This window comes from Mytilus trossulus, chromosome 2, assembly GCF_036588685.1.
Source record: "Mytilus trossulus isolate FHL-02 chromosome 2, PNRI_Mtr1.1.1.hap1, whole genome shotgun sequence".
Lineage (NCBI taxonomy): Eukaryota > Metazoa > Mollusca > Bivalvia > Mytilida > Mytilidae > Mytilus > Mytilus trossulus.
The window spans coordinates 45,851,975-45,873,523 of NC_086374.1; the positions used below are offsets into that span (position 1 = coordinate 45,851,975).

The following is a 21,549-nucleotide window of genomic DNA, read 5'->3' on the forward strand; positions in this document are numbered from 1 at the left end:
AGATGTCACCATCGAAAAAACCCGTGATGTCATACCTAAAACTTTTGAAGGGATGACTTCATTTTAACCAATTAGAACCCTGTTAGATAGCTTTATTGTAGGCAGCAACTGTCTATAATTAATTTTTATATATATATATATATAAATTGTAATCTCTGGAATAACGTATTAACTAGGAGATAAATAATGCAATGGAACTTATCTTTTTTATCGTAAAAATTTGTTTTCTACCGACCCTCAATGACAATATAGATATACAAGTCAAGATATCAGGTAGCCTTTCTGTCTCTGTTATACTTAAATAAAGTTCGAAAAAACGTATCAACCGAAGTTTAATAAGCAGACATCATCCATATGGCTAAACTCGAAGATAACGGTTAAAATAATGTCTTGTCAAACTGCATACCAAGTTCCAATATGTATGTTGCCTGTTATGAATAAAGGAACAAGTCTGTAATTAGAGGAGCATAGTTGGTTCCAATGGAAATGCTAATTGTTTGTTGAATATCAAGTTATATAAATACAACAAATATGTTGTCAATATAAAAATCAATTATTTTGATGATGTCACTTTCAACTTATTTTGGTTGAATCAGACTTTTTTTGTTTGTTTTTTTAAAGTCTGCGTTATCCATTGAAAACAAAATATTTCAAATCTAATATGTTGGGATTTTTTTTCACTTTCCTAGCCAAACTGTGGGTTTTGTCTTCAAATTTCTTTCAATACGTACAGTATTGTCATCTGTCGTGCTGATTTCCAAAACATAAATTTCTCTGTTATCAAAATCTTTCCGTTGGATCCCGTCCTTGTTTTATTACTTCAATCGGAAAATTCATGTGACAAAAATTAGAATTTTGATATTTTCTCTAAAATTGGCATTTTCTGTAGAAAAAAGAAAGTTTTAAAGACAAATTTAGGAAGTACAAAACACTATATTTTACAACTTTCAACTTTGTATGGTTGCAGGTCAATGAAATCTTTCTCTTCTTTTCGTATAGTATAGACATAAATGATTGATCGGACTGTTATAAAACGTATCCTAAGGATTTGACACAGTTATCGCTTAAAGATCAAAAGTTAAGTTAATTTTGGTGCTCAATAATTCATACAGGTAGTATCAAGAAAACAACATAATCACGTTTTTATTGCGATTCATCTACTAAAACTATTATTAATTATTTAGAGTTGATTGAAATTACAGCACACAATTAAGCTAGAGTTGAAAACAAACGTTGTTTTTTTTTACGGAAAACAGTAGGTAAGATCTTTAATTATTTTCTTTTAATAACTAAATGTCAACTCTGCTTCATAATGTAGCTGCAACTCACTTTAAAAAAGTATTATTATTATACATAATAAACATTCAATATATGATCATCAAAAATATTCCTATATTTTTTTTTAATATCAAAATACTTTTCCATTACAAATACAGGAACAAGATGCCGAGATAAAATTCAAATAATAAGTTCTTATTTGAACAACCTGTTTGATTATTTCGACATGCTCGATCCTTTACTATTTGGTGTTCTAGCGAGTTTAGAATATCGGCAAACCATTTGCAATTTTTATCGTCGCCCTTATAATTTGAAGAAATGTAGATTTCTGTTTGCCATTTTAGGAAAGATAGGAATATTCCACCTGTCAGTAAATATAGAAAAGGGGGAACTAGTAGCAACATTATTGGTTTAGTGATGATCAAAGAATGTCTCTTTTGTTGCTGTGTTATGATTGTATATTTGAATAAAGGTTTGTGTCATTTTTAAATAAGTGAATAATCATCTACTAATCATTCAATTACTATATCGAACTGTTTGCATTCATGAAATAATAATTAAAAAGTAATAATAAGGAACAAAATGAATCGTTAAAGGTCAATCACATTTGTGTTGTTTTAAGTAGCATAGAATATTTTGAATTCCTAGACTTATTTTCATAAAGTATGGTTAAAATGAAGAAGTCATTGAATTGGTGAAATCCATTTTGGGGGGAAATGCTAGTTTGTGAACTTTCAAAATCAAATTTTATGTTGATTCGCGTGTAACTCAACAAAATACATATTAAAAAATTGAATCGATTTTCTTTAATATCCTTGTGAAACCAACAATTGTAATCACATTAACAAAATAAATGTCAAATCTGATTAAGAAAATGATTTTTCAAAAGTGACTTCAAAAGAAAAACTTTGAAATTTGTAGGGCAATTTGCAAAATCTTTTTTGTCAGTTTAAAATAACAACTGTTTGGCGTATATATATACGATCTATGGATATATTATTACAATATTATTTAAAATCAAAATTTATCAAACATTTGAATTTGAATATATGAAATTGTCCAGTTGAACATCACATTAACAACATCACAGAAGCATATACACAAATAGATGTAGTAATACGATAATTAATTTATCTAAATGATTGTAAAAATTATTTTCCAGTATTATGCCAGTGCAACGGCACCGATGGGATTATTGAGGCAAATTTATTCACGACAATAACTGTTCAGTCACCAGGATACAGTAATGGATACAACAGGTGAATAATGTTCACTTAAAAACACTCTTTTACAGAAGCATTTTCATTTAAGTTAACAAATATTACTTTTATTAAAAGATGTATTTTGGTAAGAAAAATCTGTCAAATCAGTCATACCAGACAGACAGACTAAAATGAGTTTAACTATGTCAACAAAATCCTCTTTTTTTCTGAATATTGTGTATCACAATAATTGTTTTCCTGATTGATCTGTTGATATGCCATATGCTTTCTCTCGTTTGCTGATTTGAGCAATACATGTTTACGGTGATTATGCAATCTAATAAATCAACCCGTTTTCTCGGACTTTTAATGTATTTTAGAGATACACTTGTACATTTGCATGTCTGTCAACATAAAACTTAAATTATGTCGCAAGTATTGAACCGTTATTAAATTATTTGCATAATTTATAAAAGTACAATAAATTTGGAATCATAATTTGACGTTGAAGTTAGATACTTTAAAAAAAAATGTGAAGGCAAATGATTAAGCAAACCACTTAATATATCTTTAGTGTGAGTATAGTGGTACATGTAATAATACTGAAACTGAAAAATTATGCAACATTGCCTTAATAGAACTGATCACAAAATATTTAACCAATAGGTTGACACAAAAAACGTTATAAGACAAGTTGTATGACTGGGGTTTAACATTTATTGACGTTCTCTCTTTCATGGCCGATTGAGGTTGATGATTTTTATTGTATCAGCCTGAATGCATTTTTGGAAAAAGTTCTTTTGTTTAATTATCATAACATGCATAACACTTATGATACTAGCAATGTATTCGTATCTGTTGCTGTCGTTCTGAAATAAAAAAAAACAAAAAAACTCTGAAATTAAAACTAGTGTGTTTTATGTTGAATGTCAAATACTAAACAGGTATTGTACAAATTCATCTATTATATTGATGTAAATATTTCAGAAATCTTTCATGCAAATGGAGAATACATTCGGAATTTTTGGAAAGTAAAGTCTACATAAATGCTCATTTTGTTGGGTTGCAGACGGTTAATGATGCTGTTCATGTAAATGCAGGTAAGAGTTGTTTTACTTTATTTTTCACTTTATTTGTGTTTAAAATGTGAACATTCCATTATTAAAATCAACGATTATCAAGCATAACCATTATCGCTGTATTGAAGACCCCTTGGTTGCCTTCGGCTGTTTTCTGCTATTTGGTTAGTTTTCTGCCTATTTTCATTCTCAATTTTACTCAACGGTTCTTGTTTATCCCAAATTCATGTATTTTGTTTAGATGTTATATGTGTTATTCTCGTGGGATTTTGTCTAATGATTGGTCCGTTTTTGTGTGTGTTGTGTTTCGGTGTTGTGTCATTGTTCCCCTCTTATATTTAATGCGTTTCCCTCGATTTTAATTTGTTACCCCCATTTTGTTTTGGTCAATGGATTTATGAGTTTTGAACAACGGTATACTACTGTTGCCTTTATTTATCTCAATATCAAAAATTTGAATGAGACGGATACATTATTTATGGGTTTTTTTATTATTAAAGACTCCAATTTAAATCAGAGTTACACTTCAAAAATACGCTTCGAAGTTTTTGTGGGTTTTGTAATTCTTAAGTTGCTTCGAATTACAAACTACAAGTAATTTAGATCCTTGTTACGATGTCGGCTTGCATCAACATATCTTCAATTATATACTAATGTAAATATTTCATATTTTATGTTGCAATTACTACACTTACTTAAGTCAAGAAACTTCACGATGTAGATTTATTCGCATCCCTCTATTTTCTTTAAGAAACAAATGAGACAGTAGATTTGATTATTGATAGCAGCGATAATCCTTCAGCAGACAGAACTGTGGTAATTACTAGACAAACCAATATCATATCGATAGTGTTTACAACTGACGATGATATTGGAAACGATGGATCAGGATTTGAAATTCAAGTCATGATAGCCAAAGATTTCTGTAAGTCAATGTATTTTTCCCATCACTACCAGAAGCCAAAGCTTGTTTAGTAGGGCTGTCAAGGTGTATTGGTTCCTCCACACTATACTGCAAATCGTTAAAATATTTCATAATCATTAAATAGTAATGAGAGGTTAGCATATGGTCTTCAACATTAGGCAGGTTTCTATTATAGATTATCAACTAAAAACCAAATAGAAATAAGAGAAAACATCAACTGACGAAGTGTTCACCAAAGCAGGCATACGAAAACGCGATGAGACAAAACGGTTCTTTTGAGATCTAACATTTACAGTTTTAACTACTGGGCAAAGTAAAGACTGAAATTAAAGGGTCACGTACAAACAACATAACAGTACTATACAGATTCAATGAAATCCAATGCAAAATATAAAAAAAAACACCACACAGTTCTGCTTTTATCATAATCGAACAAACCGTCGTCACCATAGATATATCAACTCATAATGAATGTTTTTTTGAAGGAAAATCTTTAAAGTCAAGCTAATATCGACTCAAATTTCTGTTGATTTGTTAAAATGTTTGTTTTTCCCATTAAGTTGTACTACATTAATTATTTGTTACTTCTTATAGAAAAGGCCACCATCTAAAAGTCATTTCGATGTATACATTGACCAGATCTAGAGCTGATTTACATTTATGTATTTGTTTAAATTAATAGCAGGGACAGGTTGCCCGGGACCATCTTTTCTGGACGCAACAGATACAGAACAATACATAACGAGTCCTAACTTTCCGGACACGTATGGGAAGTAAGTGTAACCTGTATTTTAGCCAAAGAAGATGTGTAACTAGAAAACATCCTATGTTAAACTTTTTAAATGAAATACGTTGGTCTCAGATTTAAAAAAAATCAATAACAAATGGTTGAAACTTTTGCTTATTTTCATGATTTGGTTTTACTAGACTAATATTTCTTTATTTACTAGTATAAATAACAGTAGACATTTTTATTTGTTTAATATTATTTCCAAATAAAAGAAACCGAAATTTCAATGGTCTTATTTGGCGATATTACTTTTCTACGTAATCATTGTAGAACCAAAAATTAACTTTAATATTTCGAATTAGCTTTAATATACATATGTTCAATTTGTAAATGTTAAAGAGTATGTTCAAAGGCAATTAACCTAAGAGAAGGCTTTTGTATGGTAAAGTGATCGTACGTTCAAAATATAACACGGCATCAGGCTAGTTAAATGTATGTTTATCTGTAAAACCGTCTGAATGTACATACAACATTTACCATTTGACGTTATACATCCAATAAGAAATCAAACACCGTCTGCCTTTCAGCAGTTAGAAGAGATACAAATAGCAGAAAATGAACAACAATTTAGAAAACATACAAATATTTTGTGTGTGATTATATCTTTTTTTTTAAATCGTGATTTGTCATATGTTTGTTCTTCATCTTATCTCAATTGCTAAACCACTGATAAATATTTCAGAAATGTTGATTGTGAATGGACTATTACATCCTCTCCTACCTCAGAGGTCAATATTTCTGTTGTCGTTGTTAACCTTGATTTTGGAGGATCTACTTGTTATCATTATTTACGAATTGAGGGTACGTACCATTGATAAGTAATGACAAAAAAGGTCATAATCAACTGCATAAGACTCAAAACGATATTGTATATGCTTATTATGAAATCGCATTGCATATTTTAACAGTTTATACCTTTGATAACTATTTACAGGACACTACAATCCCTTTCCCTTTCATGAATTTGACCTACCGGATTAGACTATTTACCGGATTTGTAATCACATAAGCAACACGACGGGTGCCGCATGTGGAGCAGGATCTGCTTACCCTTCCGGAGCACCTGAGATCACCCCTAGTTTTTGGTGGGGTTCGTGTTGTTTATTCTTTAGTTTTCTATGTTGTGTCATGTGTACTATTGTTTTTCTGTTTGTCTTTTTCATTTTTAGCCATGGCGTTGTCAGTTTGTTTTAGATTTACGAGTTTGACTGTCCCTTTGGTATCTTTCGTCCCTCTTTTATAGATGATTTAAAATTTATGGCATCATTATGCTAATTTTTTATTTTATTCTTAAATCTAAATTTCAAGATGAGGACTACATTTAGTCCTATAACATATGGCGTCGGGGGCATTATTTACTATTTCTATTTACTGTTCTGCGAAGTCTTATGTTATAGGACTAGACTACATGTAGATTTAAATGAAACGACAAATAAAAAGGCACCATGCGACCTTCAACAATAAAGAGATACCTATATTATACAATCGCTTAATAATGCTTGTATAAAAGATAATTTCGATTGTTATTGGTCATTATACATGTATGTCTTGTATATTGAGAACAAGCACACATAAAACAATTGATACAATAAACAAATGATTAATATTATAGAAGGTTATGGAAAGTATTTTAACCGTATTTATGACTTCGCAACTTACTATCATTTGTCACTGGATCAACATTGGCTGATTCCTGAATGATTGCAAGTGTTTTTTACTTATTTAATTTGGTGTAAACGGATTATCCACTGGCAGATAAAGATTGCTGTTATTAGTCAGAAAAAGAAGAATTACGCCACATTTACATGATATGTAAACAGTTATCAAAGGTATTCGGATTATAATTTAGTACGCCAGACGCGCGGTCATTCTACATAAGAGGGGGGGCGTAATACATTTGTTATTATGTTAACCTGTTTTTGACCTTTTTCAAGGTGTTGTTAACAGTTTTCAACACACTGTCTGTTATCAGTTTTGTTAAAATTTGCACTGTTGTTAACTGTTATTTTGAAAATAGGATCCCTGTTATCTGTTACTTGACGGCACTCAAAGTGTTCCCTGTTTTTAACAACATATGTTTAGCTGTCTTAATTTGGAGATCTGTGACTAGTACATCCTTGATGAAATTGAGAATGGAATTAGGGAATGTGTTAAAGAAATAACAACCCTACCAAAAAGCATAAGGCAAAATAAAATGAGCCTCCAACACAGCGAGAAATCCAGCATAAGAAGGCGGGTTAAAGCTGACTCCAAAGTAACAAAGTTCAATGGTCTGTTTTGAACACAAAAGTGTTCTAGTTTCTATATATTAAATGTCACAATAAGCACCAAAACATATAAATGAACCAAAATTAATACAAAACATAATACAAGACTATGACAGAAGCTCATTTCTGTCTCCTATTAATAATTAATCCCCACGTTAATAGATATGGCCACTTCTGACCAAGCAAAAATCCTGGTCAGTTCCAAAATAAAAACAATTTAGATGTTATAGAATGTTTGATAAGTTACATTGACCAAGAGAACCTGAAAAGAGTTTTCAAAAACTGAATGAAGTTGTGAAAAATAAAGTATCGTTTTGATTTGAAATTTTAAAATAACAGTGTGGCCTATCAGAGGAGGCTGAAATTGAGATTTTGGTTCTCAAATTGATGCCAAATTTGCTAGTCTAAGACTTCTGAAGTGTAAGTATTGGCCAAAGGCTTTTAAATTTTCTATATCAGCTCAGAGTTCTTGGGACTTGAAGCATTTCGGCGACTTGCTACAGTGGTTCTGAACACATTGAAGGTGTGAATTTCCCCCTTTTCATAGCTTTTGGTTTGATTTTGGGGAAAAAGGTAGATTAAAGTTGGTGTTAACTGTTATCAGCCTTTAAATAATTTGTTGTTAACTGTTTTTGCCAAAATAGAGGTGTTGTTAACATGTTAACGGACCACCTATTGTCCCCTCAACAGAAGACTCATTAGTGACGCTCATATCAAAAAATTTAGAAAGCCAAACAAGTACAAAGTTGAAGAGCATTTATGATCAAAAATTATAAAATGTCGTGCCAAATACGGCGAAGGAAATCTATTCCTGGGATAAGAACATCTCTAGTTTTTAATAAAATTGAAAGTTTTGTAAACAGGAAATTAAAAAAAATGACCATATAATTGATTTTCATGTCAACATTGAAGTGCTTACTACTGGGCTAGTGATACCCTCGGGGGAGGGGGGACAAAACGTCCACCAGCAGTAGCATCGACTGTTTAATAAAAAAATAAATGCATATAATTCGATAATTAAGAAAAAATCTTAAGTTTATTACATTTGTTTTCATGAAGAAAATTACATTGTTTCAGGTCATGGAGACTTCTGTCAGCCGTTTGACAGTGGAAACGTTGATAACTATCTATACAGTGCACCAGAAATAAGTGTTTTATTTCATAGTGACAACTTTAATCCGAAAACTGGATTTGTAATCAAGTTTATCAAAAACAACTTAGCATTAGAAGAAACCACAACTGAGGTACTGCTTTTGAATATAGTGTATGTCAAGGAAATTTTAATATACATAATTACATAACATGTATGCATATATATGTTTCATTATAATGCGTTATTTTGATTGGCTGATAGCAAGCTAGCGTCATTCTAAAATCAACCTTCATTTCCAAATTAAATGAAATGTAACATTCATGGTGGCACGAGCTTTCACACTGGTACAAAGGGAAATAAAATAAATCTTGATAGAAATCGTGTTTTCGTGATCGTATCAAGATGTGATTATAAGTACTGAATGCGCTTCATACAAAACGTACTTCAGTCAACGTTCTGATACCCCAACAAATTTACAAAAATTAAGCATTAAATTCCTAAATGAGAAGGCATGGTATGAGTACCAATGAGACAAATCTTCATTCAAGTAACAATGTGTTATTATAGTAGACAATTATTAGTCAATTTACCGTCTTCAACATGGAGCCTTAGCTCGCACAGAACGGCAAGTTATGAAGTCCACCGAAAGACTAAACTAGGTGTAAATCAATACAAACAGAAAAACCAACGGTATTATGTTATTTAAAAAAAGGTGAAACGAGAACCATTTATGAACCACAACAACAAACGACAACTACTGAACAACAGGCTCATGTAACTATTTACCTTTGATAAAAACAGCTAGTATCAAAATCTTAATGCAAAGGAATATCTTTTTTATACTTTATAACAGACCGATGGTATGTTTGCATCTTGTTGATATACATGTGCTATTTTTTTTTTACAAACAACAGTTAAGGCAACACACTCTACAGATAGGTGAGCGGATGCATTCCAGTCCGTTTGGATAACTATGTACCAGAGACAAATAGGCCTTAATATTATCAACTTAAGGTCCCCGTACGGCCTAGTTTGTAACCCGGATTTATTATCTCTCAAACGATTTATGACTCTTGAACACCAGTATACTACTATTTCCTTTATCTACAACAATGAGCAAACCTATGTTATATCCTAGTTGTCCGATATTAAAGGCCGCGTAATACCAGAGTTAAACAATTCAAATCAGAAGATCAAAAGTCAGATTTATGATAAATTAATGAAAGAAAAACAGCAAATGCCGACAACAACTGAATCACAGGCTCTTGACTTAGGACAGGCATATATATTGAATGAAGCAGGGTTAATATTTTATTGGCTCTCAATTGACTCCTAACCTGGAACATTGTCGTTTCGCCATAGAATGATAACAAAGTGTAAAATTCAGTAGGAAAGGTCTTATCAGATCGGGTCGAAACACATAAGTCATACAAAAGAAGACATAAGACATAAGGCATAAGGAATCACTGTATATGAAAGCTATTTCAAAATCATACAACTACATAAATAATTTTTTTCCAGACTAAAATATCAATTAGTACACACACAACGGATTTATTTTAATGACGTATCTGGGAAATTCATGACTATGTGCAAGTTGAAAATGTGAATATGTGCATTATTATTATATCGATAGAATGTAACTAGACAGTCAGTTGTTATAACAATGTATAGCAATAAATAGTAAGCTATGTTTTATACTGTTAAAATATGATGTTAGTACAGAAAATAGCAATATTCAAAGCTATTGCTACTGTATGAAATCCATAAGCTTTATAAATAAGTCTATTCCAAGGACATTAAATACGATTACTTAAAGCTTTTACGTAATTTCAGATCACCTCTACACCGACTGCCTTAGATACATCAACTATTTATTCAACGGAACAAACTTCTACAGCTGTAACAACTGAACAAACGACAACAGAAGATTATACAACTATGATGACAACACAGGAAACGACAACGGAAATTAAAACAAAGGCGACAACAAATAAGCCAACTACAACAGTGGAAGCAACGACAACAGAAGTCACAAGTAAGCCCACAACGACATTAGAAATTACGACAACAGTACTCACTAGTAAGCCGACAACGACCGTGGAAGTCACGACAACAGATGTTACAAGTAAGCCAACAACAACAATGGAAGCAACGACAACAGAAGTCACAAGTAAGCCCACAACGACATTAGAAATTACGACAACAGTACTCACTAGTAAGCCGACAACGACCGTGGAAGTCACGACAACAGAACTCAATAGAAAGCCGACAACGACGACCGATGCCACAATAATAGAATTCAGTAGTAAGCCGACAACGACGATCGTAGCCATAACAACAGAAATCAATAGTTATCCGACAACGACGATCGAAACCACGACAACAGAACTCACAAGTGCACTGACAACGACGATGGAAGCCACGACAACAGAGGTCACAAAAAAGCCGAAAACAAGGGTGGAAGTTACGAGTAAGCCGACAACCTCGGATCTAACTTACACCATGGAAAGCACAACAGCAGAAGTCACAAGTAAGTACACAATCACAGATCCAACTACTACAATAGAAGCTATGATGAAAACACAAGAAACGACAACAGGGATAACAACAAAAGCCACAACAGATAAGCCAACTACAACAATAGATGTCATGACAACAGAAGTCACAAGTAAGTCGACAACGACGGTGGCAGCAACGACAACAGAAGTCACAAGTCAGCCGACAACGACGATGGAAGTCACAAAAACAGAAGTTACAAGTAAGCCGACAACGACGATGGAAGCCACGACAACAGAAGTAACAAGTAAGCCGACAACGACGGTGGAAGTCACGACAACAGAACTCACTAGTAAGCCGACAACGACGACCGAGGCCACAATAACAGAATTCAGTAGTAAGCCGACAACGACGATCGTAGCCACAACAACAGAAATCACTAGTTATCCGACAACGACGATCGAAACCACGACAACAGAACTCACAAGTACACTGACAACGACGATGGAAGTCACGACAACAGAGGTCACTAAAAACCCGAAAACCACGGTGGAAGTTACGAGTAAGCCGACAACCTCGGATCTAACTAACACCATGGAAAGCACAACAGCAGAAGTCACAAGTAAGTACACAATCACAGATACAACTATTACAATAGAAGCTATGATGAAAACACAAGAAACGACAACAGGGATAACAACAAAAGCCACAACAGATAAGCCAACTACAACAATAGATGTCATGACAACAGAAGTCACAAGTAAGTCGACAACGACGGTGACAGCAACGACAACAGAAGTCACAAGTCAGCCGACAACGACGATGGAAGTCACAAAAACAGAAGTTACAAGTAAGCCGACAACGACGATGGAAGCCACGACAACAGAAGTAACAAGTAAGCCGACAACGACGGTGGAATTCACGACAAAAAAAGTCACAAGTCCGCTCAAAACGACTTTGAAAGCCACAAAAATAGAAGATACAAATACACCGACAACAACAATTGCAATCAAGACAACAGAGGTCACAATGAAGCCGACAACCACGGTGGAGGTCACAAGTAATACAACAACCAAAGATCCAACTACAACAATGGAAATCACTACAACAAAAGTCACAAGTAAGTACACAACCACGGTTCCATCTACAGCAAGTAAACTGACAACGACGATAGATGCCATGACAACAGAATTCACAAGTGAGCCGACAACAACGGTGGAATCAGCGACAACAGATGACACAAGTAAGCCGACAAGAACGATAGAATCAACGACAACAGAAGTCACAAGTAAGCCGACAACGACGGTGGATTCAACGACAACAGAAGTCACAAGTACGCCGACAACGACGATAGAAAACAAGACAACAGAAGTCACAATTGAGCAGACATCAATGGTGAAATCAATGACAACAGAAGTCAAAAGTAAGCCGACAACCAAGGTGGAATTCATGACTCCAGAGTTACAAGTGAACCTAAAACAACATTTCAAATCTTGAAGCCGACAAAAACGATGGAAAAAATCTGAAAAAACAACTACTAATAATACCACCACCACCACTGGCAACAACAGGGTAATCGTCGAAAACAACGGCAAAATTGCCGACAACAGCAGAAAAAGTCACAAGACATTCACCAATATTACATCGAATGTCATTACATGCGAAAAATATTTCTAAAATACTAGAACAATGGCATTCCAACGGGGGACAGGAGTAAAGAAATATGGACATCGACATATCATTCAGAATTTATTGTAAACATTGTTTACTAGTTCATCTCGAGAGCTTGCATGCATACTTATGCTTCATAATGAACAAGTATTAATCAATCAATATGACCTCTGGGGAGAAAACAACATCTTGCTTCTTAACCGAAAATGAATATAGACATACAAAAAAAAACGAACGACAGGCACACCATGTGGTGGGTTTGGATGTGAAATATAGGATAATTGTCAATATTGGAATGATTTTGAACTCATTTTTGTTTCGTCATTACTCTAAGTGTTAACTTGCGCGGTGTTGAATTTTGTAACGTTTTCCAAATACGAATCGACATTATGTAAACTAGTTTTACGGCCATAACATACATGTAGATTGTTTCCATGAAATGTTTTTTGAACAAGGCTTTACTACTGTCTCCTCAATTCATTCAAATACTACTATTTAATATAATTATCTAAATGAGATATAGGAAGATGTGGTATGAGTGTCAATGATACAACTCTCCGGCCAAGTAACATATATAAAAGTAAACCATTATAGGTTAAGGTACGGCCTTCAATATGGAGTCTCGGCTCACACCGAACAGCACGCTAAAAGAAGGCCCCCCAAAAAAATGTCATTTCTATTTTCATTAAAAAAAAAAAAAAAATTATTCACAGATTTTGTTTTTGCTACACAACCTATCAATATTTAACTGTATAAATATCTTAGTTGTATTATTCGTTGATCAAGTTTTATGTTTTCCTATTAAATTATTTTTAATTTATGGATTTATTTTTTTAGATTTACCTGTCACAGTGATATCAGATTCAGCGCTTATTGGAATTGTTATGGGAACTTTAGTTACAATGTTTGCACTTATTTCAACTGTAGGCGTTGTGATTTATACGTGTCTCTTAAGACGGCATAACATCTATTCAAAACGTATCAGAGATGGAAATGAGCTATTCTCAAAATATAAGCCTTCTTCGTATTACGAACAGCCGTCAAATTCAACTCAGATAGTGATTCCTTGTAGGTGGGTTTCGATGTGGGACGCATTCCAAATGCCAGGATATAATCCTACATTCCAGCGAGGTAGTAAAACGGTGAAAAGGGAGAAAGATGTTCCAAAATGGATACAAATGTTGGACGACTTGGAAAAATCTGGTTGTTTGCAAACATTTTGGCAGGATACAAATTTCCATAAGACATAAATACAATACACTTTCTTATATACGTAATACTAGGTACGTTGATAAAAAATATTATGGTTATGAAATTTTGCAACCAATTTTAACATGTGGCACTGCATATGAATATAAAAAAGTATGATTAACTTATAGACTTTCGGATGTACAGAAAATTGAACATTCTTTTAAAAAAAGGGTACAACTGTAAATAAACGCTTCAATTAATAACTTGTGATGTTGAATTCAAGTGGTGTGATAATCGGCTTTGATAATTTACAATTAATCGGTTCTCTAAATGATATTTTTGTTTTTATGGATACTTAATTTTTCTTTTTCAGTGAGCTTTATTTCTTATACTTAGTGTAAAGCTTATATAACCGTCAATTTTATAGGACATGTAGTTAAAACATATGCTAAATTTTATGTCCAGGCAGGAAAATGAGAAAATTAAGTATCTTCTATGCCCATCTTCCGAAAAGGAAGTATACCAATTAGTGTCCTTTTTTAAACAGGCGTTAGATCTGAGGACAGAGGACTCTTGATTTATTTATATGAATATATACATGTATATAAATAGATTGTTTGGCTTATTTACTTTTATGTGTTTTATGGGATATGTTTTCCTATCGTTTTGATTGTGAAATGTATTTTTTGTATGTTTACTTTCATATTATGTGTCACAAACCTATAGTTTAGAGTTTATATATGTCAATAAACATTTGATTTGATTGATTAATTAATAAGATAATCTACAATATCAGTTTAAATTTCAACAATTTTTTTACGTCTGGCGTACTAAATTATAATCCTGGTACCTTTGATAACTATTTACACCACTGGGTCGATGCCACTTCTGGTGGACGTTTCGTCCCGAGGGTATCACCAGCCCAGTATTCAGCACTTCGGTGTTGACATGAATAACAATTATGTGGTCATTTTCATAAATTTCCTGAATATAAAACTTTGAATTTTTGAAAAAAATAAGGATTTTCTGATCCCAGGAATAGATAATCTTAGCCGTATTTGGCACAACTTTTTGGAATTTTGGATCCTCAATGCTCTTTAACTTCGTACTTGGTTGGCTTTATAGATATTTTGATATGAGCGTATCTGATGAGTCTTATGTAGACGAAACGCGCGTCTGGCGTACTAAATTATAATCCTGGTACCTTTGATAACTTTTTTTAAATGATGCAATGTTGTTATAGACGACTGTAAATAACTAAAAAATTCAGACACTTACTCAAAAGCAAAACAAAACTCTATATTTTTCGCAACATATGCTCATGTAATCTGCAGTATTATATTATAAGATATGCATGTTCATCAATCATTTGAAACCGTTGTCACTGTGAATCAGCTCTTTATGGTGGTGAAAATTGTAATTTATCATACACAGGTTGTTTGTGTAGGTAGGTTCTGTCTTAAAGAATCTCAACCACAACTCTTTTATGCCCCACCTACGATAGTAGAGGAGCATTATGTGGTTCTGGTCTAAGCGTCCGTCCGTCTGTCTGTATGTGTGTTCGTTCGTTCGTTCGTCTGTGCTTCCATTCGTCTGTTCGTCCGCTCGTCCCGCTTCAGAATAAAGTTTTTGGTCAAGGTAGTTTTTGATGAAGTTGAAGTTCAATCAACTGAAACTTAGTACACATGTTCCCTATGGTATGATCTTTCTACCTTTAATGCCAAATTAGATATGTTACCCAATTTTACGGTCCATTGAACATGGAAGATCATAGTGCGAGTGGGGCATCCGTGTACTTTGAACACATTCTTGTTTAATTCATTTATGACCTTATGAACATGTTTTATTCTAAATTTTCATATTTGGTCATGTTTTAAGTGTTAGAGAATCAACATTTTCCTATAGTCAATGAATGTTCAAATGTCTTTGGGGTATGACCTGAGATATTAACAAATATTTTGTCGCATAAAGATTTTTTCTCAAGTGTAGCCTTCCATGTGTTGACATCACATGTATAAAAAGGATTTCACTAGTGGTTCGGTCCCTAATGGGTTTTGAGAGAACCAGATGTAATGATTTTTGTGTGAGTCGTTATGTTCACTTTTGAAATTGTGCGAACGTTGTATTCGACGGACTTAAGCTATGTATAATACAACTAAGATATTTATACAGTTATATATTGATAGGTTGTTTAACAAAAAAAACAAAATCTGTGAACAATATATGAAAATAAATACATATTGATTGTCCACTTGCTAAGTAATATTTTATTTTTCTTAGTCTTCATTTACCTTCACAAGTTAAGCCACTGTTCAGTATTCAAACGTAAAACTAGACATATATAAAGTTACGTGTGTGCTATAAAAGGGACATATGGGGGTCAATCCTGGTTTTGTGAAGTTTATCCATTCGTGTGACTCACAGTTTATGTTTTGTTTGTGTTGTTTAAGTGGACTGTTGTAAGGCATCCGTTGTTATTGTGCGGTTGACATTTTCTATTGTAATACCATATAGATGATAGGATGATAGAGCAGATTGTTACCATAAGAAAACAACCGCGGCGAGGGGTACTAATTAATCTCCTATATCACCCTCTGAGCTATGTGTTGTTTAATTTACTATACTGAATGTCCTATTGTTATTTGTTTTACAGATGAATTGTATTTTCCATGACCTCACTTACAGAACAACGTTATGGGTATTAGAAAAATCAACAGAAATTAAGCAAAATGTTTTATTTGTTTATTTTGACAGTCAAATAAAACAAATCTGAGCACAAACGTAGAACTTAGTTATTGTTTTTATTACTTGATCTTAATGTAATTCGTTGGCCTTTGAATTGTCGATTTATGATTGGTCTGGACGAGAGGGTGACATTCATCAAAAAATTTGTCACCCGCTCATTCATGTGATAGAGTTAATTAACACCCTCGTATTAACCAATCAAAATATGACATTTTAACGTGAAGTATAATAATAATGTACTGTTATATTATTCTTATATGCACTCCTCTGTGTGCTATAACATTATAAATTATATGTATTTCTCTGTGATGAGTGATCTTGATTTTATTTTTTGAGCTATTGATTCAATCCAAAATCTAGAACCTCAACCAATAAAAATGACAGTTGTGGATTTTATATTATTACATAGCAATATAATATTTCCCACAGAAAGTAACCAAAAATTAGCGTGCAATAAATTCTAATATTGCACTACAGTAGTGCAATAAATCTTCAAAATTCATGACGTCATCAACGACAAAATCTTAGTTTAAACCAATTTTTAATTTCAAATATTATATTGCTATACAATAAAAGGGTTATTGCATGAATATTTGGAATGTTGTCCCTCGTAGAATTTATATTGCATTCGCAATCTCGTGCAATATAAAATTCTACAATATTCCCCAATATTCATGAAATAACCCTATATTATAACAAAAGAAATCTTTAATTCCGCAATAAGAGTATAAGAAGAAACAACGAATTGTTTTAAATGTAACTTTATCAAAGAATGCTCGCAGGCACATTAAGCAGTATACAAGCTTTAAATCTGCTGGCATGGCAAAAACAGTTCTTTTCTTAGCTAGACATTTGTGTGATAGTGGTACCTGGACATATAGTCAGGGATCTCTATGGCCTGTTTAACGATGGCGCCCGGCCATCGTTAAATGACTCGCTCCATCGTTCAATTGTCTTCCGCCATCGTTCAAAACTGTGATCGTTTTTATAGCCTGACGCCATTTTTTTTAGTAATTATAATCAAATGCATGAAATTGCATAAACCTCAGGCTTTTTTTTAATAGTATAATCCAATACTATTAATGCACAATAACGAATTATTTAATTACTATAATTTACAAAAAAACGTTGCTGACAGTCTTTAGTACGTGTATTTTTGGACAATATTGTTTTGATTTATAACTTTATCAACTATTCTTTGTTCTGAAAATAGTCATTGTTTATATTAAGAATATCGTATAAAGACTATAGAATGGGTTATAAATAGTAGATTTATGCTTTCTTACAATTGAAAATGATCTTACATAATACATGTCTATTTCTTTTCATCATGCTTTACATGCATATGAATTTAAATGTTTTATCAAACAAAAATAGATCAAAGCATTATAATAAATGAAAAAAAAAAAAAAATTTACACTAGATATTCTTGTGAAAGTGTACAAAAATCAATTAATCAAATACTTATGATATTTACAAAAGCAACTGCGCATGCAGTCTATAGTGCGTTCAACATTTATTTATTTAACAGAATCAATAGTAGAACAAAGGAATAACAGGGACTTATTTCGTTTTTACTTGAAATATTTAATCTTGATATGTATTTGAAGGATTACAGATGACAAACAATGATTCATACCTAGTTTATAGTCACAAAATCATTCCCCGATACAGTTGCATTACAAAACTAGCTGTGAAATCTTTTAACGCGCATGCATGGCTAATGCGATTCGACGATTGACAGGGTAAAGACATGTGTCATCTCTAATTCTCCAGTTCTGCAGTAAAATACCGGCTAAAGTGTAGCTTTTATTTGAGTTTAAAGGTGGTATAAATATGAAGTTTGAAACCACAGACCTTCGCAGGAAAACTGACATTCCTGTACATTAAGATTTGAGTCGAGCGTATACAATACAATACAATACAAATATGTTTATTATAGTGACATTGTGTATAACAAATTATGTACATAACAGTATAACAGTCTCCGGGACAAGTTTAAAATTCCGCTGAGTGCAAAAGTTGTCACCTTAATTTTTGGAGTAAAGTCAAAATGAAATTGATAACATGGTTGGTATTGGTTCCCTGATATTTGTCCTAAAATGTTCAGCTCTAGCACCACTGTTGAAAAAGTTATGCCCCTTTTGTCAACAATTTTCTCAGAGGAAAAATAGTTTTCCTCCAGCGAAATCAGATTTCCCTAAAAGAAAAAGATTTCTCCTCAAGGGAATTTGCTGCATAAATATTTCCTTTGAGGAAATTCTATTTCCTTAGAATAAATTCGATCTCCTTTGAGGAAATTCTTTTTCATTTGAGGAAATTCTTTTTCCTTTGGCTTTGAGGAAATTTGCAGCTTCAAATTTTCCTTTGAGGAAATACTTTTTCCTGTGAGGAAATTTGCAGCTTCAAATTTTCCTTGGAGGAAATACTTTTTCCTGTGAGTAGATTTTTGACAAACAGTTTTCCTATCTGTAAGTGCCGGCCTCTAAAAAAAATAGAAATAACACTGTAGCACTTGTATTGATTAACGAATTGACCTCTTCTGCTACATAATGTGTATATTGATTTTTAATAGAAAAAAATAATTCCCTGAACGTGCTCTGAATACCTATTTTATTAGAAATGCAGATATTTCATTGGAAATATGTTATATAAATAATACTTCTTTTTCATTTAATCCCGCTTAAAGGCAAGAATGTTAAAGTTCTTGAATTTTTAAAATACTTTTAATTTTTTATATTTTCTTTTAGAATAAATTGTCGACCTACTGACTATATGTTCTGGTTTATTCATTCTTTAAATTCTCAAAAACAAATATCTTGAATGTTTTCTTTGATTACTTATGCCATTTAAAAGGCTCTATGTCGAGGTGAGGAGAATTAATTCTTCATTCAGGACAGTCGTCTGGGTAAGCATGAATGTCAAGTATATGGTCGACTGGAGTGAGAGGTCCGTTCAATAACACACTTTCACTTGACGCTGAAGCAACTGACGTACCTTTTCCAGTACCCCTTTCATGCATGTTTTCAGAGAGGTTCCCGTGCCTATTGTTATGGTGATGTTTTTCTGACTTACTTTAATCCGTTCTAAAAGATTTATTTGTGGATGACTGTTGCAGAGTAGCTTTCTTTTCGGAGACTCGACTGAGCCGTTTACTTTTTTTTTTTGAATTCTCTCTTTGAATTCCTCCATCTTTATCATCGTTTATTGAAAATTGTGATTGAGGAGATAATTTAAAATTTGATTTCCTCGATTAGTTAATATGCCTTCATACCATTCTTTAATATTTGAAATATACTTGAAAATTTCCTGCGCGTAAGGCCTCTGTTTTTATTTGACCCTTTTCTTTCACCATATTTTTCATTGCTTCTTGGTCTTCCTCTGTAGCATATGTTGTTTGTAGTGAATGTATCTGTAGAAAATATCGATTATATTCTTTGACTTCTTGTGTAACAGGATCAAATCCGCGGATTTCTTTCTCAATTCAGTGGAACCAAAGACGTGTCGAATGCAAGACAAACAAAACAGGTCTTCTAGGAACAGACCGACTGACAGTTGTTGCAGTCGCCATTGTGGGTATCTATTTTCTAGAACCACTGCGCATGTCTGTGACATCATAGCTATAAGTGAATGCATCAATAGAACGTACGTAAGCAGTGTAAACACAATATAAAGTGTTAGTGCTAAACCAGGAATTCTAGCTTCATTTAAAACTCCAAAATCATCCAAACATCAGTTTAAACATCGTCAAAATGGCACCTCCAAAGCTATCAAAGTGTTCAGTTACAGCTTCCTGGTATTTTGACGTGTTTTGTTCGGAACCCACCTCACCAACAAAAGCGGCATATATGCCTGCTGTAAATGCAAAAAGCATGAACGATATAATGACTGCAAATCGCAATAGATCTCCTACAATGACTCTTCGGATCAGTTCGTTGAAAAAGCTAAAAAGAAGGAAAGCACGCAGGAAAAATACGGAAAACCACCAGCCAGCAATTACGGCTACTATTAAAGCAATATTATTATGCGTGTCTTTTGTTTCTGTCATGAAGAAGTCAATGAACAAACAAACGGAAAATACAATTAGAAATAATAAATATCCTAAGTTGTGGAAAATATAGCGAACCGCATTTGGTCGTCTAGCTTTCGCAATCAGTAGCAACAGGATCATTAAGGAGTATACTGCACCACCAAGTATAAGACTTATCAAGGATACAATATTTGCAAATTTTCTAGATGATTTATGAATATGAATGTTAAGTTTTGTTGTGTTAGTTGCACTTTGAAGAGCATATAAATCAGACCTAATGACGAGATCTACAGTTATAAACACGGTCATAACCAAATGAAGAAATCACCATATAAAGTAAATATACTTCAATTTATGCCATTTTTCCAGTATGATATTCTTTACTGGTATGGTTTCAATTATTCTGAAGGCATCTTGGCTATGGTAGTCATATCCAAACATCATTTCTAAAATTGATTCTGTCTTTGGATAATTAAACTGACTACATTTAACAGGATTGCAATCCGTATTTGTTTCGACACTTTTGTGAGAAATACCAACCACATTGTGAGAAATACCAACCACATTGTGAGAAATACCAACCACATTGTGAGAAACCTTTTTTTTCTTTCCGACACTTTCGTTCGCATTTGTAATACTGGCTGTGTGATGATTGGCATCTGTGTCAATTTCGGTGATGTCGTATAATTTTACGTCAAACAGTCTGTCATGTGAACTATCAAATGAGTAGACATGTTTTAGATTGATTATGAATTGGAAAATTTCATCAACTCCTAATT

At 33.0% G+C, this 21,549-nt stretch overlaps 1 protein-coding gene across 1 annotated transcript; it reads left to right on the forward strand.

Annotated features, from left to right (window-relative positions):
• The first annotated feature begins 385 nt into the window (after nucleotides 1-385).
• Nucleotides 386-14,054, forward strand: LOC134705801 (mucin-5AC-like). Its single transcript, XM_063564518.1, has 9 exons — nucleotides 386-419; nucleotides 2,441-2,537; nucleotides 3,468-3,580; nucleotides 4,311-4,484; nucleotides 5,167-5,257; nucleotides 5,957-6,075; nucleotides 8,619-8,785; nucleotides 10,471-12,556; nucleotides 13,642-14,054. The coding sequence occupies exons 1-9, from the start codon at nucleotides 386-388 to the stop codon at nucleotides 14,052-14,054; spliced, it is 3,294 nt and encodes a 1,097-aa protein (XP_063420588.1).
• Nucleotides 14,055-21,549: the final 7,495 nt, after the last annotated feature.